We start from the raw sequence: 26,018 nt of genomic DNA on the forward strand, positions 1-26,018 counted from the left end.
GATAAATAGCTGCGTGTTATGCGTGTGTAGGTTGTAGAGGCACACGTCGAAGAAAAGAAGGAAACAGACTGTTACTCTGTATCTGTATTTTCCAGAAATACTGTAAGTGTGCTGATTTTGATCATGTTTAATTAATTCCTTGTCATAGTGTTAAGTGCATATCCAAGTAATCGATTATAGTCAACTGATGAGAAGGAGCAAACACACACTAGCTTTTTCGTTTTTTTAGCAGCAGCAGCAGCAGCAGGGGATGTTTACCTCGATCGTAAAGTCTTGGTGCATCAGAAGTAAAGCTTTGCTATTTTTCATTGAAAAACGCACATATATATTTTGACAGCAACTCCTAACAACTTCTGTCAGATCCATCGAGATGGATGAGCAGCGTTTGGGGCATAAGCAAGCATCCATTTTTGATTTCTGTTTTGAAGAGATTTATCATGTTTCTGCAGGGTTAAGGGGTAAGTGTAAATCCTGACGCAGAATGACAGCTTGCCTACACAGACAGATTCATAAATAATAATAATTAAATTGCAAAATGATTGATTAAAACCAGTTTATGTTAGATTTGGTGTTAGAGTCGGATTTATTCCAGGCGTCGAGGCAGGTATATGGTCTATTCTGACAAGAGTAAAAGGCACACTATGACTTTCCTCCGTGGATAAAAACAGTCTTGTTAGACTGCTGTACCTTCTGCTCTCAGGTGCCTTATTCATAAGATGCAGGTACAGCTCTTATGGAATCCCCAAACTCCTCCGTCAGCAAAGTCAAAACTTTTCTCCGCCTTTCTCCTCGGTAGCTTGTCAAACTGCAACTCGATAGCTCGTCCCACAGCAGCAGATTAGCTCATTCATGCACGGGCGGCGATAATGACACCCACTTTGGAGCAGATTTCGTGAAGACTGGTGGCGATGGCTGCGGCGGGAGTATCACATCGGAACACGTGGCACTTTAAGACCCGCGTGTTTTTGTCTCTCGCCACGTAGGCAAAGTCCCTGGAAGACAGACAGAGGAGGGAGGATGGTTAGCGCAGGCGGGTTCTGGTGGCAGAGAGGAGGCAGCAAACACAAGTCACTCTGACACAGCAAGCAGCCTGGTCATTATGGGGGCAATAAGAAAGCATCTCCGAGGTCCCGTTACACACGCACACACTCACACACACGCACGAGTCAGTCATAGCGCCTCTTCAGCTGGTGGATGACTCATGCAAATCTCTCAACGCATTTCCCAGCAGCCATATTCAACTTTAAAGATGATATGTGTGGGGGAGCAAACAGAACAACAGCAAAGAAATCAGAATGAGAACGAGGGAAAGTATGCAATATTGAATTTTTTTTTTTTTTTAATAATCTCTATGTAATGTTTCAAAAAACCCCTTTGTTGAAGGGGCGGAAAAGGGGCAGAATTTGAATGAAGGTGAGTCAAAGTGCAATCGAATACAGTTCAGTGTTTTTGTGATGGCAAAGAGAAGCACATCAGGGACTTTCAAATGAAACCCCTGACAATAAATCGACCCTCTGTCTTTCTCATTCAACCCACCGGCCGCTGATCTACTAGGAGCGAGTTTCCCGTTCTTTTATCATTCTTCACGTCTTATATCGTCTATAGGAGAGACTCTCCAGCCGTCAGATGAATATTACTGCCTAAGGGCTGAACACTTCCATCAGTCCAGACTCATCTGAAAAGCCTATTGATTGACTGGTGGTGTTCCAGCAGCAGCAGCAATAAGAACAACCGCCTGAAGATGGGAGTAATAAAATTATACAAGAAGGAAGCTCTAAATTGTAAAACATGAAATTATATTCAATTTGTGCTGGATTCTCCAGTTTGATCTCAAACGCTGCCTCGCTTGAAAACTCCCAAATGGAGCAAAATTCACTTTACCAACGTTTTCGCACAATCATATTCATCTCTATGCTTTTCATGAACTCCTCAGGGAAGAGAAAAATTCAACTCTTTTTGTTTTTGCTGCTCGTTTCACTTTTCAGAGCAGAGTATGCAGCTTTCCGAAAGATTCTTTTTGAACACTGACAATCCATGGCTGCTCCCCGAAAAGGGATTCAATGTGAAATCTTTGAGAGTGTTTTTGACCTTGTCTCGCACCCTTTAACACCACTTTCCAACCTCATTGCCGCATCTGTTGCGCAGAGCTGGTAGAGTGCAGGAATCGTCATGCTCAATTTCGCAGTCGGACAACATAAAATGAGTATTTCCTCCTTTTGCATCATTATGGATTCGTATTTCTCCCTCCAGATTGTTTCATTTTTGGGCTCCAGTCTAATTAGCTCACTCCTCCACTGTGAAGTAAATCCCTCCCTCCCCGTGTCCCTCGCAGGCTGCCATCAGCGTTGCCGCTTCATTGGCGTGATTGCTCGCAATCCTGTTTAAAGTTTATTTGCTCTACGCATAACTTAATTGTCTGTTACCATGCAACATTCTTAGCCGCAGTGTTGTTTTTTTTTTTCCTTCTCACTCCTGCGCTGACATAGATATAGAGCAGAGCAGCTGTGTGGAGGAAGCATCTGCTCTGGTTGTTTGCTAGTGCGTGACAATAGTGCTGTAATACAGGGGGGGAATGACATAAAAGAGGAACGACACAGACACATGAATGGAAGTGGATATTAAAGGGACATTTCACTCTTAAATTACAGTTTCATCTACTCACTCCACTGTCGATAAAGGCTCTGAGTGCATTATTGAAGAAGAATGATGCCCAGTGGTTGCCTTGTACTGTGGACTCCAATACAAATCACTTACAAAAAACATACCTCTGTTTTATTTATGTCGAGTGCTGCAGTCAAGTTTGTCTCAAAGCAGCAACATTTAACAATTTTTCTTCTGCCAAAACATCCACTGCACTATGAATTATGAACCGCGTGTGTTTAACTCTTACAAGTCTGTAAACAAACTTCCATAACGCAGCTCCTGGCCAGAAGGCAACAGGCGCTACAGACTTTGGCGGCGTTGTTTCAAGAAAAAGTGGATGCACAACCAGTTTGGAGACACGTCACACTCGTCGTCCATGTGTGGAATTCTAAACGGCTGGAATGGTTGTTGTGGGTTTGGGCATTTCACCAGAGCATCCACTGACACTGGGGTGAGCAGTGAATGGGTGAATTCAATTCTGAGCAAACTATCCCTTCAACGAAAGAGCACAAAGTTGAGGACACACTTTGTTTGGACAGGTGATGGAGACGAGCTGCAGAGACTCAAGCGCTGATGGTGCGATCGCACAAAGTGAAAGCCAACAGCAGTGACGCGCACACAATACACACACACACACACACACCCAAAAACCCCTGTAGAGACACACAAAGACATGGCAGGGCAGACAGTGCTGGCAGTGATCACAGGGGGCTCTTGGTGTTTATGAGTCCATTATCTCGACTGTCTCCTCTCCACAGCTGTGCGCTCACACACTGCGGGTCGATAATTGCGCCTCCTCGGCCGCGGTCGGACATGAAAGTGCCGTGGAACGTGTGGATGTGTGCGCGTGCCGCCGCCGCAGTTTGCTCGGGGACGGCAGAGAGGAGAGGGGTGTGTGTCACCCAAAGGCGGCATGAGTGGCCTCGCCTCGCCTCCAACAAATGGCTCTTTAATGACTTCTGTTCCCTCTCAGGAGGATCAGGAACGGCGTAAAAGCCGCGCAACTTCAACCGACATCAAATAGCCCGCGGGCCGGCCCGGCCCGGCCCGCTGATGACTTCACAGCGGCCGTTTGGACATGCAAAGCCGCACCCCGCGCGAAGATCAACAACGACTGCGGGCGGCGCAGAGCCGCCGGGGTGACCGGCGAAGCGTCGAAAAGCGATTGTGCGTGCGGGGAGAACGGTCGACGGCGGCGACGGCGGCGGCGGCGGGTGCCTCGAGTCGACACGCGGCAAACGACTGGAAACATCGGGGAAGCAAATCACAGTTGAAGACATCACAGAGAGCAATTTACCTTTCTCTGGGTCCCGGGAAGCAGAAAGAGGAGGATGAAAGGAAAGTGTTTTGGGGAAACGTGGTGGAAACGAATGGTTGAAAGGGAAGAAAATGGAATTCAAAAAAAAAAAAAAGAATCAAAGAATTTGTTTATGGCAGAAGTGGAAGGGGGAGGGCGGGAATGGAGGAGCGGTGGACGGGGAGACAAAGCGAGAGAACAAAACAAGAGCAGAGTTAATACAGACTGCGCACACACTTCCCCTTCATCACAGTCACTGGTCCTTCCTGTTGGAGGTGTGTGTGTGTGTGTGTGTGTGTGTGTTGCTGGAAATATGGGATTGTGAGGAATGGAATAGTTTTTTTTTTTTTTTTTTGAACCAACAGATTGAAGACATTTGTCATTTTGGCCAGACCTCAAGACTTTTGAATTGAGGTGAGGTCAATGTCATGATCAGATTGTCCTGGTTAAGGCTTGTGGTCACCCAGTTAATTTAGTTACAAAATCAACCCACCCACCCATACATCAATCCACACATCCATCCCTTTATCTATCCATCCATCCATCATCCATCCATCCATCCATCCATCCATCCCCCCTACCTGTCTCTGGGCCAAATGGGTGCTTACACGCTGGATATTTTACCATTGTAACACAGGGCCACATAGAGACAAACAGTCATTTGCACTCACAGTTAGACCAAATGTAGAGCAGCTGATATAATATATTCAAGACAGTTGCAGGAACCTTCAGAACTGGGAGAGAACCATCAGAGGCACAGGGAGGACACACAAAGTCAAAGACGGGACGGTGCTAGCCGCGGCACCAGCAGGTCACTCTCTGCACAAACCCCTCCCCCAGAAACACAAAAACAAAACAAAGAAAAAAAAGGCTAGACAATTCCCCGACATCTCCGCCGTGACCTTAGGACTTTGCAACAACCCCTTGGTTTGACAGCCTCAAAGTCCTGCTTTGATCACGAAGAAGTGAAATCTGCGAAGGACGGAAAACAAGTGGAAAGCGGAAAGTCAGTGGGAGTCCTCACAAAGACGGAGATGAGTATGTTGCTCAAGCTCTTCTCTAACTTTCCCCTCATCCATCCTTCATCACATCCATCCATCACTGTAGTGTATGTGTTCCAAAGCTCGGCGGCTCTGACCCACAAACGCGCTCTGCCACGCACGCTCTCCTTTATTCCCTAAAAGCTGCAAAAAGAAGAAGAAGAAGAAGAAGAAGCAGGGAGTGATTCATGTTGACGGCGCGGCTCATCACAGGCGCTCTCCTCCATGTCGGCGGTGACACGCCGTCTCCTATCAGAAACGCTACAGAGGACGCGCAGCCTGAACGGAGAAACAAAAGACAGGGACGGCTCCAAATAAATACTGAGTGCCTTTGATTCTTTGACAGTCTCCTTAGTAACGCAGTCTGTACAACTCAACGCTGGTCCACGAGGACGTGTGAGCGCGTCACGTGTTTGTTTACGTTTGTGTTTCATAGGAACGTGTGTGCGTTTGCGTGTTTGTGTGTGAAAAATCTCCTCGTGCAGTGCGCACGCGGCTTAAAAGCTTTGGCTCTCTCGCATGTAAATGTCTGTGCACGCGCTGCTCAAAAATTCATGCCTTCCTCTCCAGTCATGAATTTATTTATAGCTCAATTGTGTACACTTACTTTTGTCTGCTGTTATTGAAATGTTGTTTACGTGACAAATGCTACACTGAATAACATGTCATTCAATGCTATCCAAATTCCTCAAATTATTTCTTAGTGTGTTTAAATTTGCGCTCAGGCAATTCTTGAGAACAACTTGTTTTTCATCTTCTTACTCAACAACTGAAGTTCAACAACAATGCGCGTAATCTTGTCATACTTACTGGTGCTTCTCCCGCCCGCCCAGTTTGGCAGGGAACCAGGAAGTTCCAGAGAATGTAAATGAGACCCGTAATTTTACTTTACGGCCACATTTACTTTCGCAGCAACGACTGAGCTTTCCTGAAATATGATTTAGTGAGGGATAACAGGTTTATATTTTATATATAATACCTGGGCTTTGAGCTGTAAGCGTTCCTGCGTCGCAGTAGCCAGCGCTGTGCCGCAGCGCCTATTACTGAGCTCTGGGCGGCTGCTGGTGCATCCAATTAAAATTCAGACTGCGCCTGTTGATTACAAGCCTTAATGATTGAAAATTAGATCCTGTCTCTATATCATATTAGCTAAATTGAACTGATCATGCAGGCTGAGCCAGTCACGGTGGCATGACAAACATTTAAAGACCCATCATGTAAAAAAAAAAATCATGCTTGTCAAAAAGGATGAAAAATACACGTAAAGATACAGGTTTTATGCCTGTAGCCTAGGAGAGTTTTGCACATGAAAAAGGTGTGATGTCAAGTGTTGCACCAACTTTGGGCAAGCTAACAACGGGAACAATATGTGATATCAACAAAGAACCTTCAAAATTCATCGACGACTGGCTGGAAGCCAAAGAAAAAGAAAATCAGACTTTCCGGAAGGGTTTGCTGCAGTGCAAACATATTCCAACAGCACCACTCTGTTCTGCACTGTTGGCACTGTCTGTATCATGATTGTTATTGTGTTGTTGTTGTTGTTATTATTCTGGCTAATTCTGATTCATTCTGTGTGCTTTACTTGAGTTTAATATGTCCCATTTGACTGATTGAGTTACTTTGGCAACACAGACAGACAGATTCCAGTTTAACATCTACTTTTTCATTGGCATCCACCCCTGCTCTACGCACCTGGTGGTCATGTGACCACAAACGCACTCAACAAACACCAAAAAACAAACACCCTGCTTCAGAAAACTGACACTGCAATTCTGCATATTGTAGGACAGGACAGGACAGGACAGGAAAAGACGATGTCGGCTCTCTGAGGAAGACGCGTCCATGACCTGCTTGGGTTAATGGAACAGCTGACATACAGTGTGTTCCATCAACCGACATCGGAAGACGGATGACACGGAGACCTCGGAGATGTAGATGGATATTTTGGCACGGAAGTGAGCAGAGAGGAAAAAAGACAACAAAAAAAACAAAACAAAAATAGGGAGCAGAATAGGGAGTGATGAGGGCGAGAAGCCAAAAACGTGGTGGTGGGAGTTTGGTGGTGAGGAAGATGAACGAGCTATGAATCTCACCAGGGGCTGGCTGGCTGGCGGAGGGGAGCCGTGCCAGAGCAGAGGGGAAGCGGAAAAAAAGGAGCCATGAGACTGGAGTTACGAAACGGTACTCCTACCACGCACCCATTCTTTTCCCTCCTCACCGTGCCCCATTTATCTCCCGGGCTAAATAAAGGAGGCCTGACTCACTACTAGCGATGCCTTTGATCCTGCCGCCATTCGGGGAGGCGGCTGCAGAGGACGCGCACGGCTCGGGGATTAAACCAGGTCAGGGGCGCAGACAGTACAAGTCGAACTGCCTGAGAAAGTCTCTCAGAAACTGTGAGAGTGCGGCATCAGTTGCACACTTAGCAACGACTTGAGCTCAGAGCAGCACGTGCTGCATACAAAACACGCTCCCCGTTTTTTTTTTTTGGGGGGGGGGTTTTCCGACATGCAAACTGGAGTCAAAAGTGGTGCAATTGTGACGTTTGTGGCTGGTAAGCGCATTCCGCTAACGAGACCAACGAGACCAGCAGCAGAAGCAGCAGCAGCATTTCCACCCAGTTACTCCGCGGTTGCCACGCTGGGCTCGTCTCCCCTTTCCAGTTTATTTCAGGAGTAAAAGCGGCTGCTGCAGTTGCACGTGAGGGTCAGAGTCCTGTCTCACAAGCTTCTCTTAGCTCCAGGCAACAATCTTTTCCAACAGCGCCAGGATTGCTTTGAAATGAGGCTGGAGTAGTGGAGTCGCCAGCCTTCCAGTGTGGAGAGCTGAGCTGTGGCTGAAGTAGCACTGGTTTCACATTGGGACTATTTTAGGTGATATTGATTTTTATTTTTTTTTAAATTTGTTCTTAATGTCAATGTGTCTTGATGGGAATTGTATGAATGTGTTTGTGGGCCCTGGCAAAAGAAGAATTCCTGTCACCTTTTGGGACAGACAATGAAGCATAGCTTATTTTATCTCGAATTGTGAAATTATCTCCAATTCCCACTAATATTCTTACTATTAAGAGTTCTGTTGGGGTTTGGGGAAGAGTATTTGATATAAAAGCTTTGATAACAATGGTAAGCAACAAAAGTAAAACCTGAGGCCATTTTATTAGGTATACTTTGGTAATAACAATACAATCCTTGATAAAGTGTTTGAGGACAAAGTGTGCGTCTATATTTAATGTTCAGCTGACCTTTGTTGTAACCAGCGGTTGTGTGGGTGGCCGTTGCCTTTCTCTGGTCTCCAACCAGTCTGCCCACGACCTCCGACCCCTGACATCAACAAGGCATTTTGCTCCACACAGCTAATGCTCACAGGTTTTACTTTTTTATTTTTTGGGGCCCATTCTCTGTGAAACCCTCGGTGTGGTTGGGATGTTGTGAAAATCCCAGTCGAACGGCAGCAGAACGCTCCGTTTCACTGAGTACAACTTGACTCTGCATCTTCCTGTGGAAAGACAGAGCAGTTAAAGTAAACGCAAGGTGTCCTTGCGGTAAAATAAGCCTTTCCACAGCCAGTGAAAACATCAGAGACGTAACTGCTCCCGCGGCCATCGCCGCCGTGCCTTCCCGCTCGGCAGAGACCAGCGTCCTCTGCAAACCATCTGCCGCTAGCACACGCAAAAACACACAAAACGCCGCGCCACTTCACACAGACTCGGGTTATCAAACAGCCTCGGCGAGTGTCTGGGCGCTGGCGGCCGCTATGCTAATGCGCCCACAGATGCTAATCGCGCGCGGCTAAATGCTGATTGGAGGCGTCTGAGAGTGGAAGTTCTGCTGAGGCTCCCGTCAGCAGAAAACAGAGAGGAGGCAGGCACGGTGTGTGTGGGGGGGTGGGGGGGTACTCGTGCTACAAACGTATTGATTGCAATTAGTGACTGCGACTGCAAATGGGGTTGCAACCTTTGGCCTCGGACAGTTTCAGTGTCTGATTTAATGCCCGGGAGTGACGAGTGAGAGAAACAGCCGGTACGTGATGAAGAGGAGCAGCACCTCGATGTGATACAGTGTGTTGGAAATGCTTGTGGCTCTTATTTCTTCTGCCTTTTTTGTACCTGATGTAGTGTGAAATCATCCAAACGCCAAGCACTCCCCGGTTAATAGTATTGGGAGCACAAAGCAAAATAAACACACTGCTGCCGTGACGGCTATGAAAATAAAAATGAAATGAAAGTATTAAATCCAGAAAAAAAAACATCCATCCGAGAGCTCTCGCTGAAATTAAAAAATGTAACTGTAAAGGATTATGAATGTGTTGCGTGTGTGTGTGTGTGTGTGTGTGTGCGCGAGTGTGTGTGTTTTCTGAGAGTGAGAGATTTCATCCAGTTGATTGATCCTCGTAATCTGCAGGCCTCGTGTTGGGATAATTAAATGTTTTAATTTGTCCCCCAACGATAAACGTTGCCCCTGTGTATTTTATAAAATGGATTATTTAGTTGGGAGGGGGTAATGAGAGGGGTGGGGGTATTGTTTATGACTGGTGAGCTGCGGTTTAATGTAGATGTAAATGAAATGTAAAAAAAAAAGTCAATAACATTTCCAATAAAACACAAATTATAGGTGCACAAAGACATAAACTCTGAGACTCTGGATATTGGATTTGTTTTTACAGCGCTGCGTGCTAATGCTGCTGCGTCCACCTGATGATGCCTGATCTGCTAGTATTTGAATGAATGTCTCGCAAAAGCGATCGAGAACATGACGAGTGTTCTAAAAACTAAGTTTTCTTTTCTCCCAAAAGCAAAATGACACTTTGTATTTCCCCCTATTTCTCCTCACGTTCCCCAAGTTTTTCCACACAGAGCTCTACATCACATGCTCAGGCAGCTACAGCTTCTTCTGCCGCTGGCAGAGTGATGGCAGAACGGTTGAAAGTGACAGAATCAAACTACTATCCTGACAATAATTGGTTTTCGGAGACAACGAACGGGCTTTGAGCAAACCTGTGATCGACCCAGGCTGTTTCGCTTCGGGCTCTGAAGATATTTCTGCCTCATATACAAAACAACACAAGTATCTTCTCTTCAGTTGTACAATTCAAAGTGGGGGAAAAAAAAAAACAACAGCTGAAAAAAAAAAGCAGTACTTCCTTCCAAAAGTCATCGTGACCCAGTTCTTTTGGAAATCAGAGTTGGCTCTGAGCCGTTTCCTCTCTGTATCGCTGCACAGAAATAGGCCGCCATCGACTCACCAGCGAGCGGCTCGTGAAAGGAGCTAACTTGGCGTTTGAGCTACTTCGAGGAATGTGCCATTCACGTTTAGACGTCAACCCGAAACCATTTGAAATAGCAGAGGCAAACTGAACTATTTCCGCGCGACGACAACGTTAAATATAAAGAAGTCTGCTAACAGGGAGCGGCGTCAGATTCATTTATGCTAGGGAGGAAAATACATGCTGCCGACTCTGCAGCCGACCGGGCGACTGAATGTCGAACTCATCTGAATGAGGAAGGAACGTCAGGCTACAGATAAGAAGAAATGACGTTTTTCTTTTTTTTTTTAATTCATACTGCCACGTTAAAGATCAAATGAGTACAGCAGCACACTTAGCCCTCTGTTTACAGGCTTCCACACAGGTTTCAGTTATTGATATTATTAAAACTGATCAGCTTTGTTGTACTATTTGAATGTTAGGAGGGGACAGAAACAAGACAAAGTCAGAGACAGAGAGGGAGAGAGAGCCTTTGGTGACATCACAAAGGGCATGTTGAAGACTTTCTGGAAAGCGGAGGAAAAACAAAGAAATGACGGACTTTTCTCAGTTTACTGAGTTCAGTAAAAGTCAGGAGAAAGCGGTAGCCGCTTGGAAACGCTGATAAGGTGAATTTTGCATAATGTGAAACCTTCAATATACACAGCACAGAACCAATCTTTTAAGATTCTGTGGAGCCTCTGAACTCGTCTGGCTTGTTTGTTGCTCGTTTGCTTCCTTGCTCGGCGACTCATACACAGATAACACTCTCCTCGATCGTTTCCTTCGACCGTAACACCACATTTCTCAACATCAAACAGCACGACGACCAACAAGATAAGTGTCACCAAGTGTGACTCCCAGCTCACTGGGTCTCCGCGGACAGGGATGCCAGCGGAACCGACCACGGCGGCAAGGTTGCATCCTTGCGAGTGACTACAGCCTCAGCGGGACCAAAAGCCCCCGTGCGACCCGCTGAATTAGTCATGGCCCATGGCCATTAGGCCTAATGCAGAATGTCTGCGCGTAATTACTTCTCTGTGCCATAAACTTGTTTACGGCTCCAAGATGAGCGAGGAAAACGAGCAGCCAGGGCCGCAGGGCAGAGAGGAGGAGGTAAAGGAGGTGAAGGAGGGTCTGCCTGCACCACCTCGCAAAAAAAAAAAAAAAAAAAAAAATCACGAGCGAGCGCCAATATCACCCTGAGGGGATTGATGGAACCCCCCCCCCAAAATGATCCATTAATGAGCTCACGTGCCACACACACTAACGGCTGCCAGTGTGATTTGAGAAGAGAGGCTCATGGGTAGCAGGGGTGGGAGTGGCGTTCGGGGGGGGGGGGGTCGGGTCGGTAAAAACGGTGATTTGCGACAAAACACACAAGCGGCATCGGTAAACGTTGGCGGAGCCTCCTGACCCAGTTCCACGCAAAGCAAGCGAGCGAGCGAGCGAGCGGCAGCGAACCAGAAAGGGGAGGGGCACCCGGCCGCGGAGGCACAAACAGCACCCGAGTGTCAACAGTCATCACATTTCATTATATATTTAAGAGCGTGCGCGGGCGGGCGGGCGGGCGGGAGAGAGAGATGGAGAGAACAGAGGACGCGGGAGGAGTGAGGGATTGTGGGAGAGAACTGTAACGTCCCGCTGCTCCCGGCGCTCTTGATCATTTATACATCACACCCCTCTTGCGTGACTGCGTGTGTGGCTGCTCGTGTGGCGGCGTGTGCACGCTTGCTGGTTGCAGCTTCATCTCTTCTTCTTCTTCTTCTTCTTCTGCTGCTGCTGCTTCTTCTTCTTCTTCTTCCTTTTTTTTTTTACGCAAATGCCAACATTCCCGACTGGGACACAAAGCTTCAGCAAGATGTCACTCCAGCAAGACGCCTCCATTCAAGTCTCCGAGTGAGGGAGGGAGATGAAAAGCGTGTGTGTGTGTGTGTGTGTGTGTGGGAGGGTAGTTGAGGAGGAGGTGGGGGGAGGGCGGGGCCGCGACGGTGGCGTCGAGCTCGGCTCCGAGCAGCAGCAGCAGCAGCAGCAGCAGAGCAACTCTGGATCGTACTGTATGCACGTAACCTAATTAGCTGAATGTGCCATAAATCATTACGCGGCGCTCGGTAATTAGACGCGCCGCTCTCATTCCGCTCGTGGTGCATCTGCTTCGTTATATAAAAAGGGGCCGGTTCAGACTAATTATACGAAAAACAAACAAAACAACACAAACGGCAGTTTCCTGTCCAGCTGTCAGCTCATTGACAAGCCAACATCTAATTTGATCAGAAATTCATCCAACTCTTGATTTTTGGTGATTGGAAAAAAAAAAGGCAACAGCCATGTTTTCCAGCTAAATTCTTTGAGAAACACATTTCATGTATTTGAAAATGTTGATCAAAATTCTGCTTCTCACTTCTGGAAGTTTGCAATAATTAGGAATAAGTCTATAAATAATAAATCCGTCTCGACTGTCTTCTGACACAAGATAGCCAGTTTCAGTTGTTGCATAAAAAGTTCTGAAACATTTAGAATGCAGTATCATTTATTGTACAAACAGTTTGAGTTTTCAAATTAAGGCCCCAGCGTTAAACTTTTAGACGGATTTATTGCCATGAAATGAAATGCAGTCAGATGATACTTGACCTGAAGTCACAAAAAAATAACTGCTGCATTATTATTTGCTAATATTGTGGAATTATATAAAGGGTCGATCCAATTTTAAGAAGGAGGCCATATTTGTCCATCAATGATCCTACAGTTGTGCAGAATGTTGTTCTGCTCATGTGTGAGATCAGAAACCAGGGATTCCTTCTTACGCCTTTACACTGAGATGAACCTCCGATCAAGGGGAGGAGGGGGGGGAAGTCACGTGATCCTCATGGCTTTGGGCGTTTATCTGTCTCTTTAATGAAATACTCAGGCTTAAGTCGTTTCACCCTGACCTCCGATCGATGCTCAAACAAATGACTCGGATTAATCGGATCGCCTCATCCAACACGCCCCGTAAATCGTTTCGAACAAACTCCTGCATGTTACCGCATGAGCGGCTCTATCCGGTTTGAATTAACGCCACTCTTGGCCTCGACCGGCCCCCCCAAGTCCTCAATCGGATCTCGTCTGTGGAATCATAACGGCGGTTGAGAGGTGCCGAATGTCTGCACTCTGTCAAAATAAAAAAACACACCGTGCTATTGATCGCACAAATAACTAAAGGTACATTCATTTGACACCTAATAGGGCTGCATTGATTTTTTTTTCTTTTTCGCTGCCAACATCATCGCGGGCGGCCGGTCCGCAGAGAGCCCACACCAGGAAACATGTTTACATGTGTCATCAAATCCGGGCCTGCGCCCGCTGTGGTGTGACTGGATGAACCCGGACGGTGAAGAGAGTGAAGCCGGCTGTGGTGGCGGCGGCGGCGGCGGCGGCGTATCGCTGCAGGATCGGGCCGGCATCAGCAACACGTTGACGCCGCAGCCAGGGGGGTTTTATCGGGGGATGATTTATTGTCTTATGGGGCCGGCAGAGGGGATCTATAGGTGGAAGACGAGGACTAATCTGTCAGGACGACAGGGATTACAGCAGGTGTGTCCAACATGCTAATGCAAGTCAGGGTGGAAGCCCAAGAGAGCTGGCTCGGGGTTTTATTTTTTTATATGTGAAAGAGACACGGGCCTGTGTGTGTGTGTGTGTGTGTGTGTGTGTGTGTGTGTGTGCGTGTGTGTGCTGGAGAGGGAGTGGCACATGGCTCCGACCATAATGACCCTCGGTGGGTTTTTTTTCGAAGAGGCTGGGCGAACGTGCCCCGGACGCGAGGGTCGGGTCGGCGTGCTTGTCTGCTCGCGTGTGTGCGCGAGGTATGTTTGTGTGTGTTGAGAGAAGTGGGAGTGATGGATTGTTGGAAGATTGAAGGAGCTGACGTGGAGGAGCGATGACTTGCAGGCACAGAGGGAGAGAGGGAGAAAGAGGAAGAGAGAGAGAGAGAGAGAGAGAGAGAGGGGTCGTTATGGGGCACAAATTGGAGCCCGGGTGGTGGGCGGAGCAGCCATCAATCTCTGCACGGCTCCTATCGAGTGGGCCGAGGTGCGACGACAGGGGCGGCAGAGGAGGTGGGTGGAGGGGGAGGAGGAAGAGGAGGAGGAGGAAGAGGAGGAGGAGTCCCTGCGGTGCGGCCGCTGGGGTCTCGCATGTTAATTAAGGCTACAGGGAAAGTGACACCGGGTCATGAGTCGCGACTCCATCGGGGGGGGGGGAAGGATGGGAGGAGCCGGCGCTCACAGCATGTGGAGGCGCTCAGTCATTTTACAGTCACTATAAATAGACAAATCTTGTGTTTTCATTTTCAAATAATTCAGCATTTATATCAGATAAAGAGTGGGTCCATTTGTAGAACGGTGTTGCGACATGCGACGCACAATCAAAATTTGCACTTGTTGCAGCTGAGCTACAAAAAGCTGCTAAAAATGAAAAAAAGCTGCAAAATGCACAATGGCAGAATAAACTGGAAATTATTTTGCATCCCGCCCTGATGTGCTGCCACTGGTTGTGCTTGCTGTTGATGTGACGATACTCAATTCTGGATGTGAACTGTTGTACTTTTTTTTTTTTTTTTTTTTTTTTTTTAAATCACTTTTACTTTTAATATGTTTTTGTTGCTATCGAGGGGTTGACTGTAAAACAAATTGCCCTTCTGGGACCAGTTAAGTAGTAAATCTTAATTTATAAAAAGGTAGTAAGTCTGAATCTCAATCAGAAAAACAAATCTGTGTCGTTCTGTGTATAATCAGTCTGTGTGAAAAGATGTTTCAATTTAAAGGACCAATGTTTAACATTTAAGGGATTCTGTTGGCAATAAATTAAATTTAAAAGATTTAAAGTTGCACAGAACGAGTAACAATGAAAGACTTTTGTTTTAAATTTGCTAATAATCAGCACTGATCTTGTCAATAAAGAGTCCACCTGTAGAGAGGCGACCTTCTTGCTCCCAGAATGTGGAGCCGCTCTGCGTTGAGTGATCTGACCCCTGACATCACAAGAGACCAAGCGAGTCGTGAGGGATTCTTAACAGGGCTTCCAACATTAACATTCCTTGCAATGCCGCTTCTCCGCCATTAGACGCCGCTAGAGCGCACACCGCTGGGGCCTTTAAGCGGAGGCGACGGCTCGAGCCGCGTTCCGCCCTCAAATATTCATGCCGGCCGAGCGCTCGCGTGCCTCCGCGTCTCCCGTGTGCTTTCCCTTCGCTTCCCTCCTTGTCCCTCCCTTCACGCGCCGCACATGTCGGAGAGGTCGGCGGCGGGGAGGACGCGGAGCAAAGGACCGTGGGAGTTAAGGAATAAGCGGCGCCCCACGGTGCCTCATTAAGCGGCATGAATGAAACATGGGATCCTCCGCCGTGTGTTCCCTTTAACAGGGTGCATCGGCGGTGCGCGCAGCAGGGGACGGGAGGAAGATCTCGGCCGTGCACGTGCACACGCACGCGCCTCCGTAACAGTGTTGTCTGAGCGCTAATAGGCGTCACACACGCCAAGGACGGAGAAAACAAGCGGCAAGCGCAGCACCGGCGCCGCAAATCACTTCAAGATCTGCGCCCCTCCGCTCATCCCTCTTCCTCCCTTCCCTCCTGCTCCTCTCTAATCTACTTTTTCTCTCCTGGATGCTCCAGGGGAGGAAGGGGGAGAAAAGAGGGAGCGGGAGGAGGGGGCAGGCAGCGGGAGGGGAGGAAGAAGAAGAGCGTGAGAGAAGGGTGCGCTCGTTACGTCACCTTGGAACCCGCTTAAACGTGATAATGATGCAGAAATGAAATCAACATGTCAGCCGTACGAGCCCATATGTTTTGACTCTATTGAGAGCTGCGCGCGCGCGCGCGCACACACACACACACACACACACACACACACACACACACACACACACACACACGCGCACACACGCGCACACACCAAGTCCCATATCAAGCGGCTCCAAACAGCAGCGACACACACTTTGAAAAAAAAAAAAAAAAAAGAAAAAGAAAATCCCTGCACCGCATCCCTGTCGTCTAATCCTGTTTATTCTCCCCCCTCAATCCCTACTTTGCTTACTTCTTCTCCCTCCCCTTCTTCACATCCCACTGTCCTGGTGAGATTCTTCTCCCCCATCTCCCCTCCAACCCCCCATCCCCGCCGCGAGCGCTGTCGCTCCTGCCCCGAGACATCTCGACACCCGGTCGCAGATAGAGCGCGCAGCGGCAGCGGCAGCAGCAGCATGATGACAAACACAACCGCCGGGTGGCCGAGAAGTTAATGAGTGAAAGGAAGGGATGAAAGAGAGAGAGAGAGAGAGGATGAAAGTGGGTCTGCGGTGGAGACGGTGGATGAGAGGGACGGACGAGAGGAGCGGTGAGTGATGGGAGGTGGTGGTACTCACACTGGCAGGCATGCTGGACCCCTTCACGGACGACTACTCCCCTCCCCTCGTTAGCTCCTCCGCCACGGTGACATTGCTACAGCCCCTCTGCTGCTGCGGCACCCGCGGGTGAAACCTCCTCCCGTCTCCTGTTCCTCCTCCTTCTCCCTCTCCTTCCTTTCTTTTTTTCCCCCCCAAAAAAAATAAATCCTCTGAGGCTCCCGTTTCCCCCAATCTCTCTCCTCAGTGTTCCCCCCTCCCACTCTCCTCCTCCTCCTCCTCTTCTTCCTCTTCCTCTCCCCTCTCTCTGCTGTGCCTCCTCTCACCTCCCTGTCTTCCTCTCTGGTCGGCCAATCTGAAGAGTCTGAGGCGAAAGTCCTGCTGAAGGGGGGGTGGGATGGGGGTGTGGAGTGGAGGGAGGTTTAGCCTGCACTCCCACCACCACCCTCACTGGCTCTCCGTCGCTCTGTTTACCCCCCTCCCTCCTCCTCCTCCCTCTCTTTCTCTCTCTCTCTCTTTCTCAAAAGCACTTCCAGTTTTTAATCTTTTCCCCTCCCGTTCTCTCCCAGTCGGCCGGTGCTACTGGGTGTCTGCTTCCCTTCCCTCTCCTCCCACCTCCTCTGGCAGGGGGAAACACCCACTTGAAGTGCCGTGGCGGGACAGACAAAGCGAGGCAGGAGAGAGCCAAAGCAAAGCAAAGCAGACTGACGGAGCAAAGCCGAGCAGCCTGTGACACGAAGAGGGAGGCAAAGAGGGGAGACGGAGACAAAGAATAGCAGCAGAGCGGTGCAGACAGAAAAGGAAAAAATGGAGATGTGTGTGGGACTGGGGTGGAGAGGCACTGACACACCCACTCACTTACCATCACACACACACACACACACACACACACGCACACGCACACGCACACGCACACGCACACCCCTCTGGATTTAGAGCTATGACTTCACCGATTAAAGCCCGGCGTGCAGGGCCACAGAGGTGCACGCAAAACACGCGTATGCATGTACACACACGCGCGGCGCACACCAGCGTGCGCGCAGTCGGACTTGCTGAGTGCTCCGTTTATAGCTCCATGACTTCATCGGGGAGCCGAGCCCCGCCCACCAGCCACCCCATCTTTGGGGCAGGGGTGGGCTGGGCTGGTGGGGGTTATTCATATTGAATTAGGCTGATGGAGGCAGAGAGAACATTCAGAACCAGACTGGCAGTATCCCCAAGACGGCTGGCTGGCTGGATGGATGGATGGATGAATGGATGGCTGGATGAGAGAAGGAGACGAGTGTTGGAGCAAAGGAAGGGAGCTCCGCTCTGAAATGCCCTCTGCACATGCACTCCCTCACCTCGTCCCTTCATTCTGCCTGCTTGTTCACTTGAAACCGTCACATCCTCAACTGTCCTCTCAGTATTTTTATCCTCCTCCTCTTTTTCCCCTTCATACGATTATTAAAGAGGGTCAGCAGAAAGCCTCTGGGTTTGTCAAACTGCAGTAAAAAAAACAACAAAAAACGGAACGAGGACATTCAAGGAGGGAGAAAATATGAATGGTCTTGATAGATCCCATAAGATGCAAAAAAAAAAAAAATCACATTAGTGAAGGTTTCCAACCGTAATGAGAAAAGCCCCTCACTTACTTGTTTTGCTTGCCCTACTTTTCAAATAATGTGTGCGTAAAAGCAATCATCCCTTTGCACCTTGCAGTCGGTGCTCTACCAGATCAGCACTGACAGGAACTGGTTCTCCACAAACGCACAAACGTGTTCGGCGTCCTCTCTGAACAATTTATATTTTTTCTTCTTTAAGATATTTCAACAAATGTGGAACCAACCAAAGCAACTTTCCCCACTCACATGACTGTAATTGCGGGCTGAATAATTGAGGCAGCATCTCATGAAGCAAAGTGCCACAGCCTTTGATTGTGCTGCCCTCTAGCGGTAAGAAAAGGCAAGTCACAGTAGTTCGTTTCACAGCCGCCAACACACACACACACACACACACACACACACACACACACAAAGTGCTGTTGGGAGCAGAGGAGGAGGAGGAGAAATAGTTCCAATGTAGAGAGAAAGAAGAAGGAAGAGAGAGACTGGGGAGGATGGGGGGGAAATAAAAGGGCAGACCAGCCTGAGCCCTCCCCCTCTTGTTTCCACTCACACGCTTTTTCCATTACCGCTGAGAAAGTCGGCCTCTAAAAGTTTCTTGTCCATCCTCTGAGACCTTTGGAGGATGGGGAGATCACTTTATCTCCATAGATACTTTTCATATATATATATATATAAAAAAAAAAAAAAAAGCGTGCATGCACGCAAACACACCTGAGAGTGAAGGTAGTGCTGCCGCTGAGGGAATGAATAAAGGCAGAAAAACAGTGAGGGTGGGCCGCAGCATCATCCCACAGCCTCCTCGCAATCATGACAACACTCGAAAGGAACCTTCAAAGACTCAGCGAAGAGGCGGGAACAGAGGGTAACACCGGCGCCCAAGTGAGAAGAAACCTTTTTATTCTCCCCATCGTGCTATTTTAAACCATCCGTCTCCACCCGATTCCGCAACAGCCGATTATGTCAGGACACGTTGGGGACAGATTCCAGCAAAAAAACCAAAAAAAAACCCTCCGCCACCCGTGTCACGCGTCTCCGTGGGGGAATCTCCTGGCTGTTAGAGAGTTTTTTAATGGAAAATGCTTCCACGGGACCTCTGCGTTGGTGTGAGGGCGCCCTTGATCAAACGCAGCTCATGTGTTGCACGGCTGCTGGTGAATTCAAATATGCAAAACGAGGCTCCGGCACAGCGGGGAGTCTGCGCTTTGCATCGGCACGCGTGCCGCCATATGTGCGGATAGGAGCAGCTGTGCAGCCCAGGAACACGGTTGCTAAATAACTCGCGGCCCCCTGAAGGAAACATGGAGCAATCAGCACGAGAGGCGCGCGCGGCCTCTTCCCCCCGATGCGCAGATATGCAGCGAAAATTAATGAGTCTGATTCCGACTCTCTGATTGGATGAAACTCCTGTAGCATCTGTTAACAGCGCAAATATTGCATTCATTTTACACTCTGTTTACAACCACTTATGCAAACAGGGGTCTAATTTATTCATGACCGAATCTTCTCTACGTGCCGCAGCTTATTGAAATTCAACGTCAATCGACGTCACGTAAAGAAACGCAGCAAGTTGAAAAGCCGTCGAGGTCGAGCTCGGCCTACCTGTCGTGGTCTCGGCCGACTCCCCACACACGGATGCTGCTGATTGGCTGAGAGTGGAGCAGGCTGCGATCGTCCGGGTCGACCAGGGTCAACATGCGATCCTGGAGCACTAAGAGCATCCCCTTACCCTAAAAGAGCCACATCAAACACGGATGAGCCGCAGCTCAGAACCTGACCGGTTTACGACTTCCTGATAAGCCCTAACTTTTGTCTCCTCGAACGTTGAGAGAGCGTCTATGTTTTCTGTATGTGTGATCGTCATTGGACTGACCTCTCCCCACACGCCGGCTGAGTCTCGTATGTCCCTCCTGCAGTAGGACAACTGCCTGATGCAGTGGTGGACGGCCACACTGCTCCTCCCCTCACACAGGTCCTGTTCCGCCATCTCCATCCAGCCAAGAGAGCGCACTGGGAACGACTGGCAGGAGGAACAAAAAAAAAAGGAAACTTAAATTACAATGGTAATTGATGTCAATATATTGTACGACATTTTAGTGTTTAGTTCCAGCTAGTGTTTGTTAGGGGCAGTATTTTGTTTGGTCTGAATCTCTGATTAATAATAAATAATTGATAATATAATTTTACGTTCCACAACCTTACCTATTCTGACCATTAACGCAAGTTAGTGATTAATACACACCTTTAACAGATAGATGGATACAGTGTGGATTCTGCTCACAAACTTACAGTAGAGCCCTGCGAGAGCTTCTGCTCCGAAAATAAGCTAGCCATAAGAAAAATAGCTGAGACAGGTTTGACGGGAAAAGGAACACATGAAATATGGAAGACTCAGTGTGTGTGTGAATGTGTGTGTGTGCACGTGCGCGCATGTGCAATATGGCTCAGGGCGGCAGCGGTTGCCATCCCCTCTCTTTTTCCCCTGACTCTCTGTCTTTTTATGACAACACAGAGGCTCGTCTCTTCTCTGCAGAAGAAAACCTCAGGATGGAGCCTGAAACACACACACACACACACACACACACACACACACACACACACACACACACACACACACACCCACATCCACACACAGACAGACACCCTCTCTCTGACCATATTAGTGTCTAAGAGCTTCTTTCTGCATTAAAGATTTTAAGACTCATACCCGTAATTTTTTCTCGGGCAGAATTGGAAAAATCTGCTCGGAATACATTTGTACGACATGCACTTAAAAGACAACCAAGCACATTGAGTATACGAGGAACGAAGATGGTATTTTGAATTTATGAAGCACTAATATGATGAAACATCTGTTAATAATGCATGCCGCAAGGCGCTGTACTTTAAACTCAAGTCAAACTGAGTTGGAGTGTCTTTCTCGAAACCATGTGACCACCCCAGATCAGCTCTTCGCAGTTGGATATCGATCTGGGCAGCACAAGCATTTTAATTCACAGACCATTCTCCCTGCAAAACCTTATTTAGGTGTGAATAAAATTCACAACATTCCTCAGTTCACACTGTCACCACTGGGTGGCACTGCAGCAAGCAAAGAGAGGCAGAAGGAGTGAGAGGGCTTTAAAGAGGGTGGGACGCTAGCTAGGAGCAGGTGCGGGGCTAATGTTGACAGACTGAGCTTTTAACCAATTAGCACGTCATTATCTCGTTCTGCTGCACAATTGCAGAACGTTTCCTGTGACACAAAGAACCATCAGTATTACTGCTCAGATCTTGCCAGCCACATTAGTACTGATAACAACTGTTTACATTTTTGACACAATAATACCTCCAGTTCTCCAGTTTCTCTGCCCATGAGAGTCTATATTATAGCTTTGCTAAAGTTGCTTTTGATGAATGTGTGCATTAATATGATCTCACCATTGCCTCTGGATCAGAGAAGCCACTGTTAAGGTCCACCGTCTCCAGCTGGGCTGGAGCGCTGTAGGGAAGCATACAGACAGTTGTCATGAAGGAACAGTGTTTTTCTTTAAAAAAAAACAAACAAACAAACAAAAAACTATGCTGTTATCTCAATTTACTACCATCCTTTGTGAAAACAGCCTCAACCATGAATTATTCTTGAACATAATCAGTTTTAACAGCTACAGATTAAAACTGTTACATTTGTACGTGCTGTCCGAAAGATAAAAATTTAAGAGACACAAACCAGTATTTAACTAATTTATTTATTTAACTAAAAATACATTTGCAATACAGCAGCAAATGACGGTGCTTCGGATCATGACTGTTAATGTTGTGAGATTCTTTTAAAGCAAATACAAAGTGTCTGGGTGTGTGTGTGTGTGTGCGTGTGTGTACTTGAGTTTAAGAGAAGCATAGCGGAGAGTGGCTCCTTCAAATGCCTTCAGACTGGGATCTGGGTAGACTGGGTAGTCCTTCAGCTCCTGGAGCAGAGCAGACGTGTGAATGGTTGAAAATGGAAGAATAATGATAAGAAGTCGACAGGCTGAATACGGATTATATCCTATAGTTAGATTTTTTTTCTCTTTGCAATGTCTGGGAGGGAGAATATTCATCTTAACACAAAAGTCAAGAGATACTGATCTTAGTTGAACAGAGACGAGGATTAGTGCGCACATTTCCCTTTTATGAATGCATCACTAACGGCAGTGTCATACTGATAACACCACTGTCTTTTTAAGCCATCTTTGTAAATCACTTATCAGATGGGTAGAAGCTGATGGAGAACTACATATTTACTGTGATAACGAATGCAGAATGCCACAGATTTGTCTTTTATTAGTGGCTGGCGACAGCAGAACTGTGGGATTGGCTCAGGCTGGGATATCAAAAAGCTCACTTGCATTACAAAAGCCTGAATAAAATGGAAAGGCGGGTGGCTTAAGAAAAGTGGACTTCCCAGTAACGCACCTTGGCAGCGGAGGGGGTGAGGTTGAGATTTGGTGCAGCAGAGATGATGTCATTGGAGAGGATGGAGGCTGAGGAGGAGGGCGGGGACGACTCGGAAGGCGAGGGCACAGGCTCCACTGAGCTGTCAGATATCAGACTGCTGGGCCGCTGTGAGGAGGAGTCAGACAGACAGACAGACAGAGAGGCCACACCGTTCGTCTGTGACAGCTTCCTTATGTCTCAAGGGACTGAATGCTCCTCTCGTGCCTCCGGGTAAAAAAAAAACAACCAAAAAAACAAAAAAGAACCTCGAGATTCTTGAGATGTTTTTGAGAAATAAAAAAAACACCTTCTTGAAGCTGAATGAATGCTTGAATAGAACACGAATTTCAAGGTGTACTCACTATGTTGTAAACAATTTTTAACCACTGCCTATTTCTAAGTGGTTGAATTTATGAAATATAATATAACTGATCCCTCACTGTGGTTTATTTTTTAAAGGAGAAATTCCATGAAAAATGAACTGATGCAAAAATTCTGCATTGTAATTTTAATTGTGTGCAGATGGTAAATGGTAAATGGACTGCACTTACATAGCGCTTTCCAGCACCTTCACAATACCCCAAAAAAGCGCTTTACAATGGCCTCTCATTCACCCATGCACACACACATTCACACACCAATGAGTGGCTGCAAGGCGCTGCCAGCTAATTAAGTGCGGAATGAATTTTCAGTAAGATTATGATTAAAAAAAAAACTGTGCATGCTTTGCACAGACATTAAAGCTTCTGCACAATTCCAGTGTTACTGGAGGAAAAAGTAAATTCTTAAAAAACATGGTTTAAATATTCACTTTTTAAAGTTTCCTGAAAGAAAGCAGATGAACAGATGCACCAAACACTTATCCTCAAATGAGCGACGAAGGAAAATAAAAGCATTTTTCTTACATTATTAGAATTCTTACTTGCATTTTTGGCATGTAAGCAGAGTAACACTTTGGATGAAATTGCCTTTCTCACCTCGTTGGGCGGCTTCAGACAATCTATCACTTCAGGGCAGGGGTCGTGCTCTCCGTCTGGATCGGCGCTGGGTGGGCTGTGTTGGTTAGTGGCTGCAACAGGTCGGTGGTACTGCGTGGTGCCGGTGGGAATGTGCCAGAAGTAGACCTCCGAGGAGTCGGAGATCTCCCTCCAGCCCGGCGGCAGGTCCCCGTCATTCCAGACATCTGCTACTGAGTGACGGAGATACACAAGGACACAAGAGTGAACAACAAACAAACACAAATACGTGCTCGCTGACACCCATGAGGACACTGTGAGAATGCATGCGGCATGGTAAGATGGACTGGGTAAATTTCATATCTTTAATGGTAGCTCTTTTGAAAAACATTATGGTATCCACAAAGACAAAGAAATGATGTACTTGTGTGCATGTTTATGTTTTTTCATTTGCCCGCCACCTTTTTTCTTCTCTCATTTCTTGAGATGGGGAAAAACAAAATGCTTTGACATTAAAATACAAAACCGGCGCTTCCACAAATCGTATCACTCGGTTCTCTCAAGCAACTCGCGGCATTATTTTCTCTCTATTGCCTTGCTGTGAAAGCGAGCCAAGTGCAAACGGATGATGGGCTCCGCTTGACTGCTCAAAGAATTACAACTTTCCCCCAGAAGAACTATCATCTTGGCCATTGGTAGTGATGCTGTAAAACTGACAATCCAGTCGGATCGTGCGTGGGACTCCTCCTGTCTGACACCTCTCCTCCTTCTAAGAAGCAGTGTCTTATTTTCTCTTCACATTCCGTCAGAGCACTACTTCATCTGCAGTGTCGAATGGGTCTGTCCGTCCTAATCACCCTGCACCATGTGGTCGGGCTCGGGGGGACCCTAAAGGTTGAAGCCGTATTACTGGACTGACTCGCTTGTTAAACGAGAGGCACTTGGTATTTTTCCAGCTCAGACACTGTGTGGGAGGCGGGCGGAGGGAGAGTGAGAGGGGGGAGGGGTGTAATGAAGACGTGATTAAAGGCGGACACGGATTTGCGAATTTGCTCCACTGCGAGATGGCATGGACGGCGAGACCAACCTGTCTCCCGTGGACTCTGAGGGGAGGGCGTCTCCTGCGACAGGGTGGTCCAGCTGGAGTCCTCGTCCTCTGACGGTGTGTCGGGAGTCATCTCCATCCTCAGGCCCACTCGGGGAAGCCCGGTCTCAGGCTCTTGGTCCGTCAGAGGAGCCGGCGCCGTGTTCCTGGTGGGCGTGTTCCTCTCCGCGGCCCGGGCCTGTTTGGGAGAGGGTGGATACTGCTGCAGGAACTGGTTCTCGTTGTTGGGGTGGAGCTCCACTTTGATCACCCGGGGCTGGGAGCTCCGGGGGGGTTTGGCGGGACTGCGTGGACTGGCCTGGACCGGGGTGCACAGCTCCTCTCTGACGGGGGCTGGAGCCTGGTTCTGGTTGTCAGGGAGCCACTCGGGGCTGTTGGTGGAGGAGGAGGAGGTGGAGGACAGAGGGGCCTCCATCACCACCGGCAGCAGGGCCGGCCGTGAATGTCGTGCCGGGTCATCCTCCACCTCCTCCTCTCCTTTCTCCTCCTCTGTCTCCGCTGGCTCCGCCTCCTTCTCCTCCAAGCTGGCCTGCTTGCTGCTGAGCTTCTCCTCTTTCTGGGTCTCCCTCTCCTTGACGGGGCTGGCCTGCTCCTTCTCGGGGGACGACTGCTGCTTCTTCTCCTTCAGGGCCTCTTTGTTCCCCAAACTGATGTCCAGATCCCAGGTCTTCTCATGGTAGCCCAGGAAGCTCTTGGTCCTTCTCCTGAACGGCTGCTGCTGCGAGTTGTCCTTTTCGAATTCGGCCCAGTCTGAACTGGGGTTGTTGATGAGGTCGTTGTGGATCTTGCTCTCTGTGTGGGCCCGGCTCAGCTCCAGCTGCTGGCTCTCGGCTCTTCTCTGCATGTTTGCCCCGTTCTTGGCCACTTTGGGGTTGGTGGTGTTGAACAAGGAGGTGGAGGAGGTGGAGGAGTAGAGGGCAGAGCTGGAGGAGGACTTGGTGGGGAGACCCCTCCCTCTGGTCACGGGTTGATTTTTGGAAGATGCCGTCAAGTTGTCGCACATCCCCATGGCGCTGCGCATGCTGCCCATCGAGTAACGCTTGCGGCTCTTCGGCAAGGTGGCCGAACTTCCCGTTTCCATTGACGTCTTGATGACATCTCGGCCGAGCAGCTGGTTGTAGGACGAGCGGAGGCTCAGGGAGGTGGGCGGAGTCGCACTGGCCCCGTTGCGATTTGACAAGCCCACGTTGGAGGGGGAGGAGCCAGATCGGGACAGGGGCGGGGTTTGGACAGACGTCATGACTGCTTGGAAGGACACTGGTGTGATAGAGCTGGTGAGAAAAGAGACGCACAATCAAC

General features: G+C 48.3%; 1 protein-coding gene across 4 annotated transcripts in view; it reads right to left on the reverse strand.

Moving 5' to 3' along the window:
* apbb2a (amyloid beta (A4) precursor protein-binding, family B, member 2a) overlaps nucleotides 1-26,018 on the reverse strand; it is a 35,452-nt gene that overhangs the window by 6,216 nt on the left and 3,218 nt on the right. For 3 of the 4 annotated variants that reach the window (XM_076033044.1, XM_076033043.1, XM_076033045.1), the window contains exons 2-9: nucleotides 24,702-25,990; nucleotides 23,636-23,847; nucleotides 22,638-22,784; nucleotides 22,065-22,150; nucleotides 21,624-21,684; nucleotides 20,077-20,223; nucleotides 19,806-19,933; nucleotides 878-992 (exon numbers count right to left, since the gene is read on the reverse strand). In XM_076033044.1, coding sequence (XP_075889159.1) covers nucleotides 878-992; nucleotides 19,806-19,933; nucleotides 20,077-20,223; nucleotides 21,624-21,684; nucleotides 22,065-22,150; nucleotides 22,638-22,784; nucleotides 23,636-23,847; nucleotides 24,702-25,959 — 2,154 coding nt within the window. In that variant the 5' untranslated portion in view covers nucleotides 25,960-25,990. The remainder of the gene's footprint in view (nucleotides 1-877; nucleotides 993-19,805; nucleotides 19,934-20,076; nucleotides 20,224-21,623; nucleotides 21,685-22,064; nucleotides 22,151-22,637; nucleotides 22,785-23,635; nucleotides 23,848-24,701; nucleotides 25,991-26,018) is intronic. The other variant, XM_076033046.1, reaches the window with a different exon arrangement.

Source organism: Nelusetta ayraudi, unplaced genomic scaffold, assembly GCF_046127955.1.
Source record: "Nelusetta ayraudi isolate G7.1 ecotype Tasmania unplaced genomic scaffold, CSIRO-AGI_Nayr_v1 ptg000039l, whole genome shotgun sequence".
Classification (NCBI taxonomy): Eukaryota; Metazoa; Chordata; class Actinopteri; order Tetraodontiformes; family Monacanthidae; genus Nelusetta; species Nelusetta ayraudi.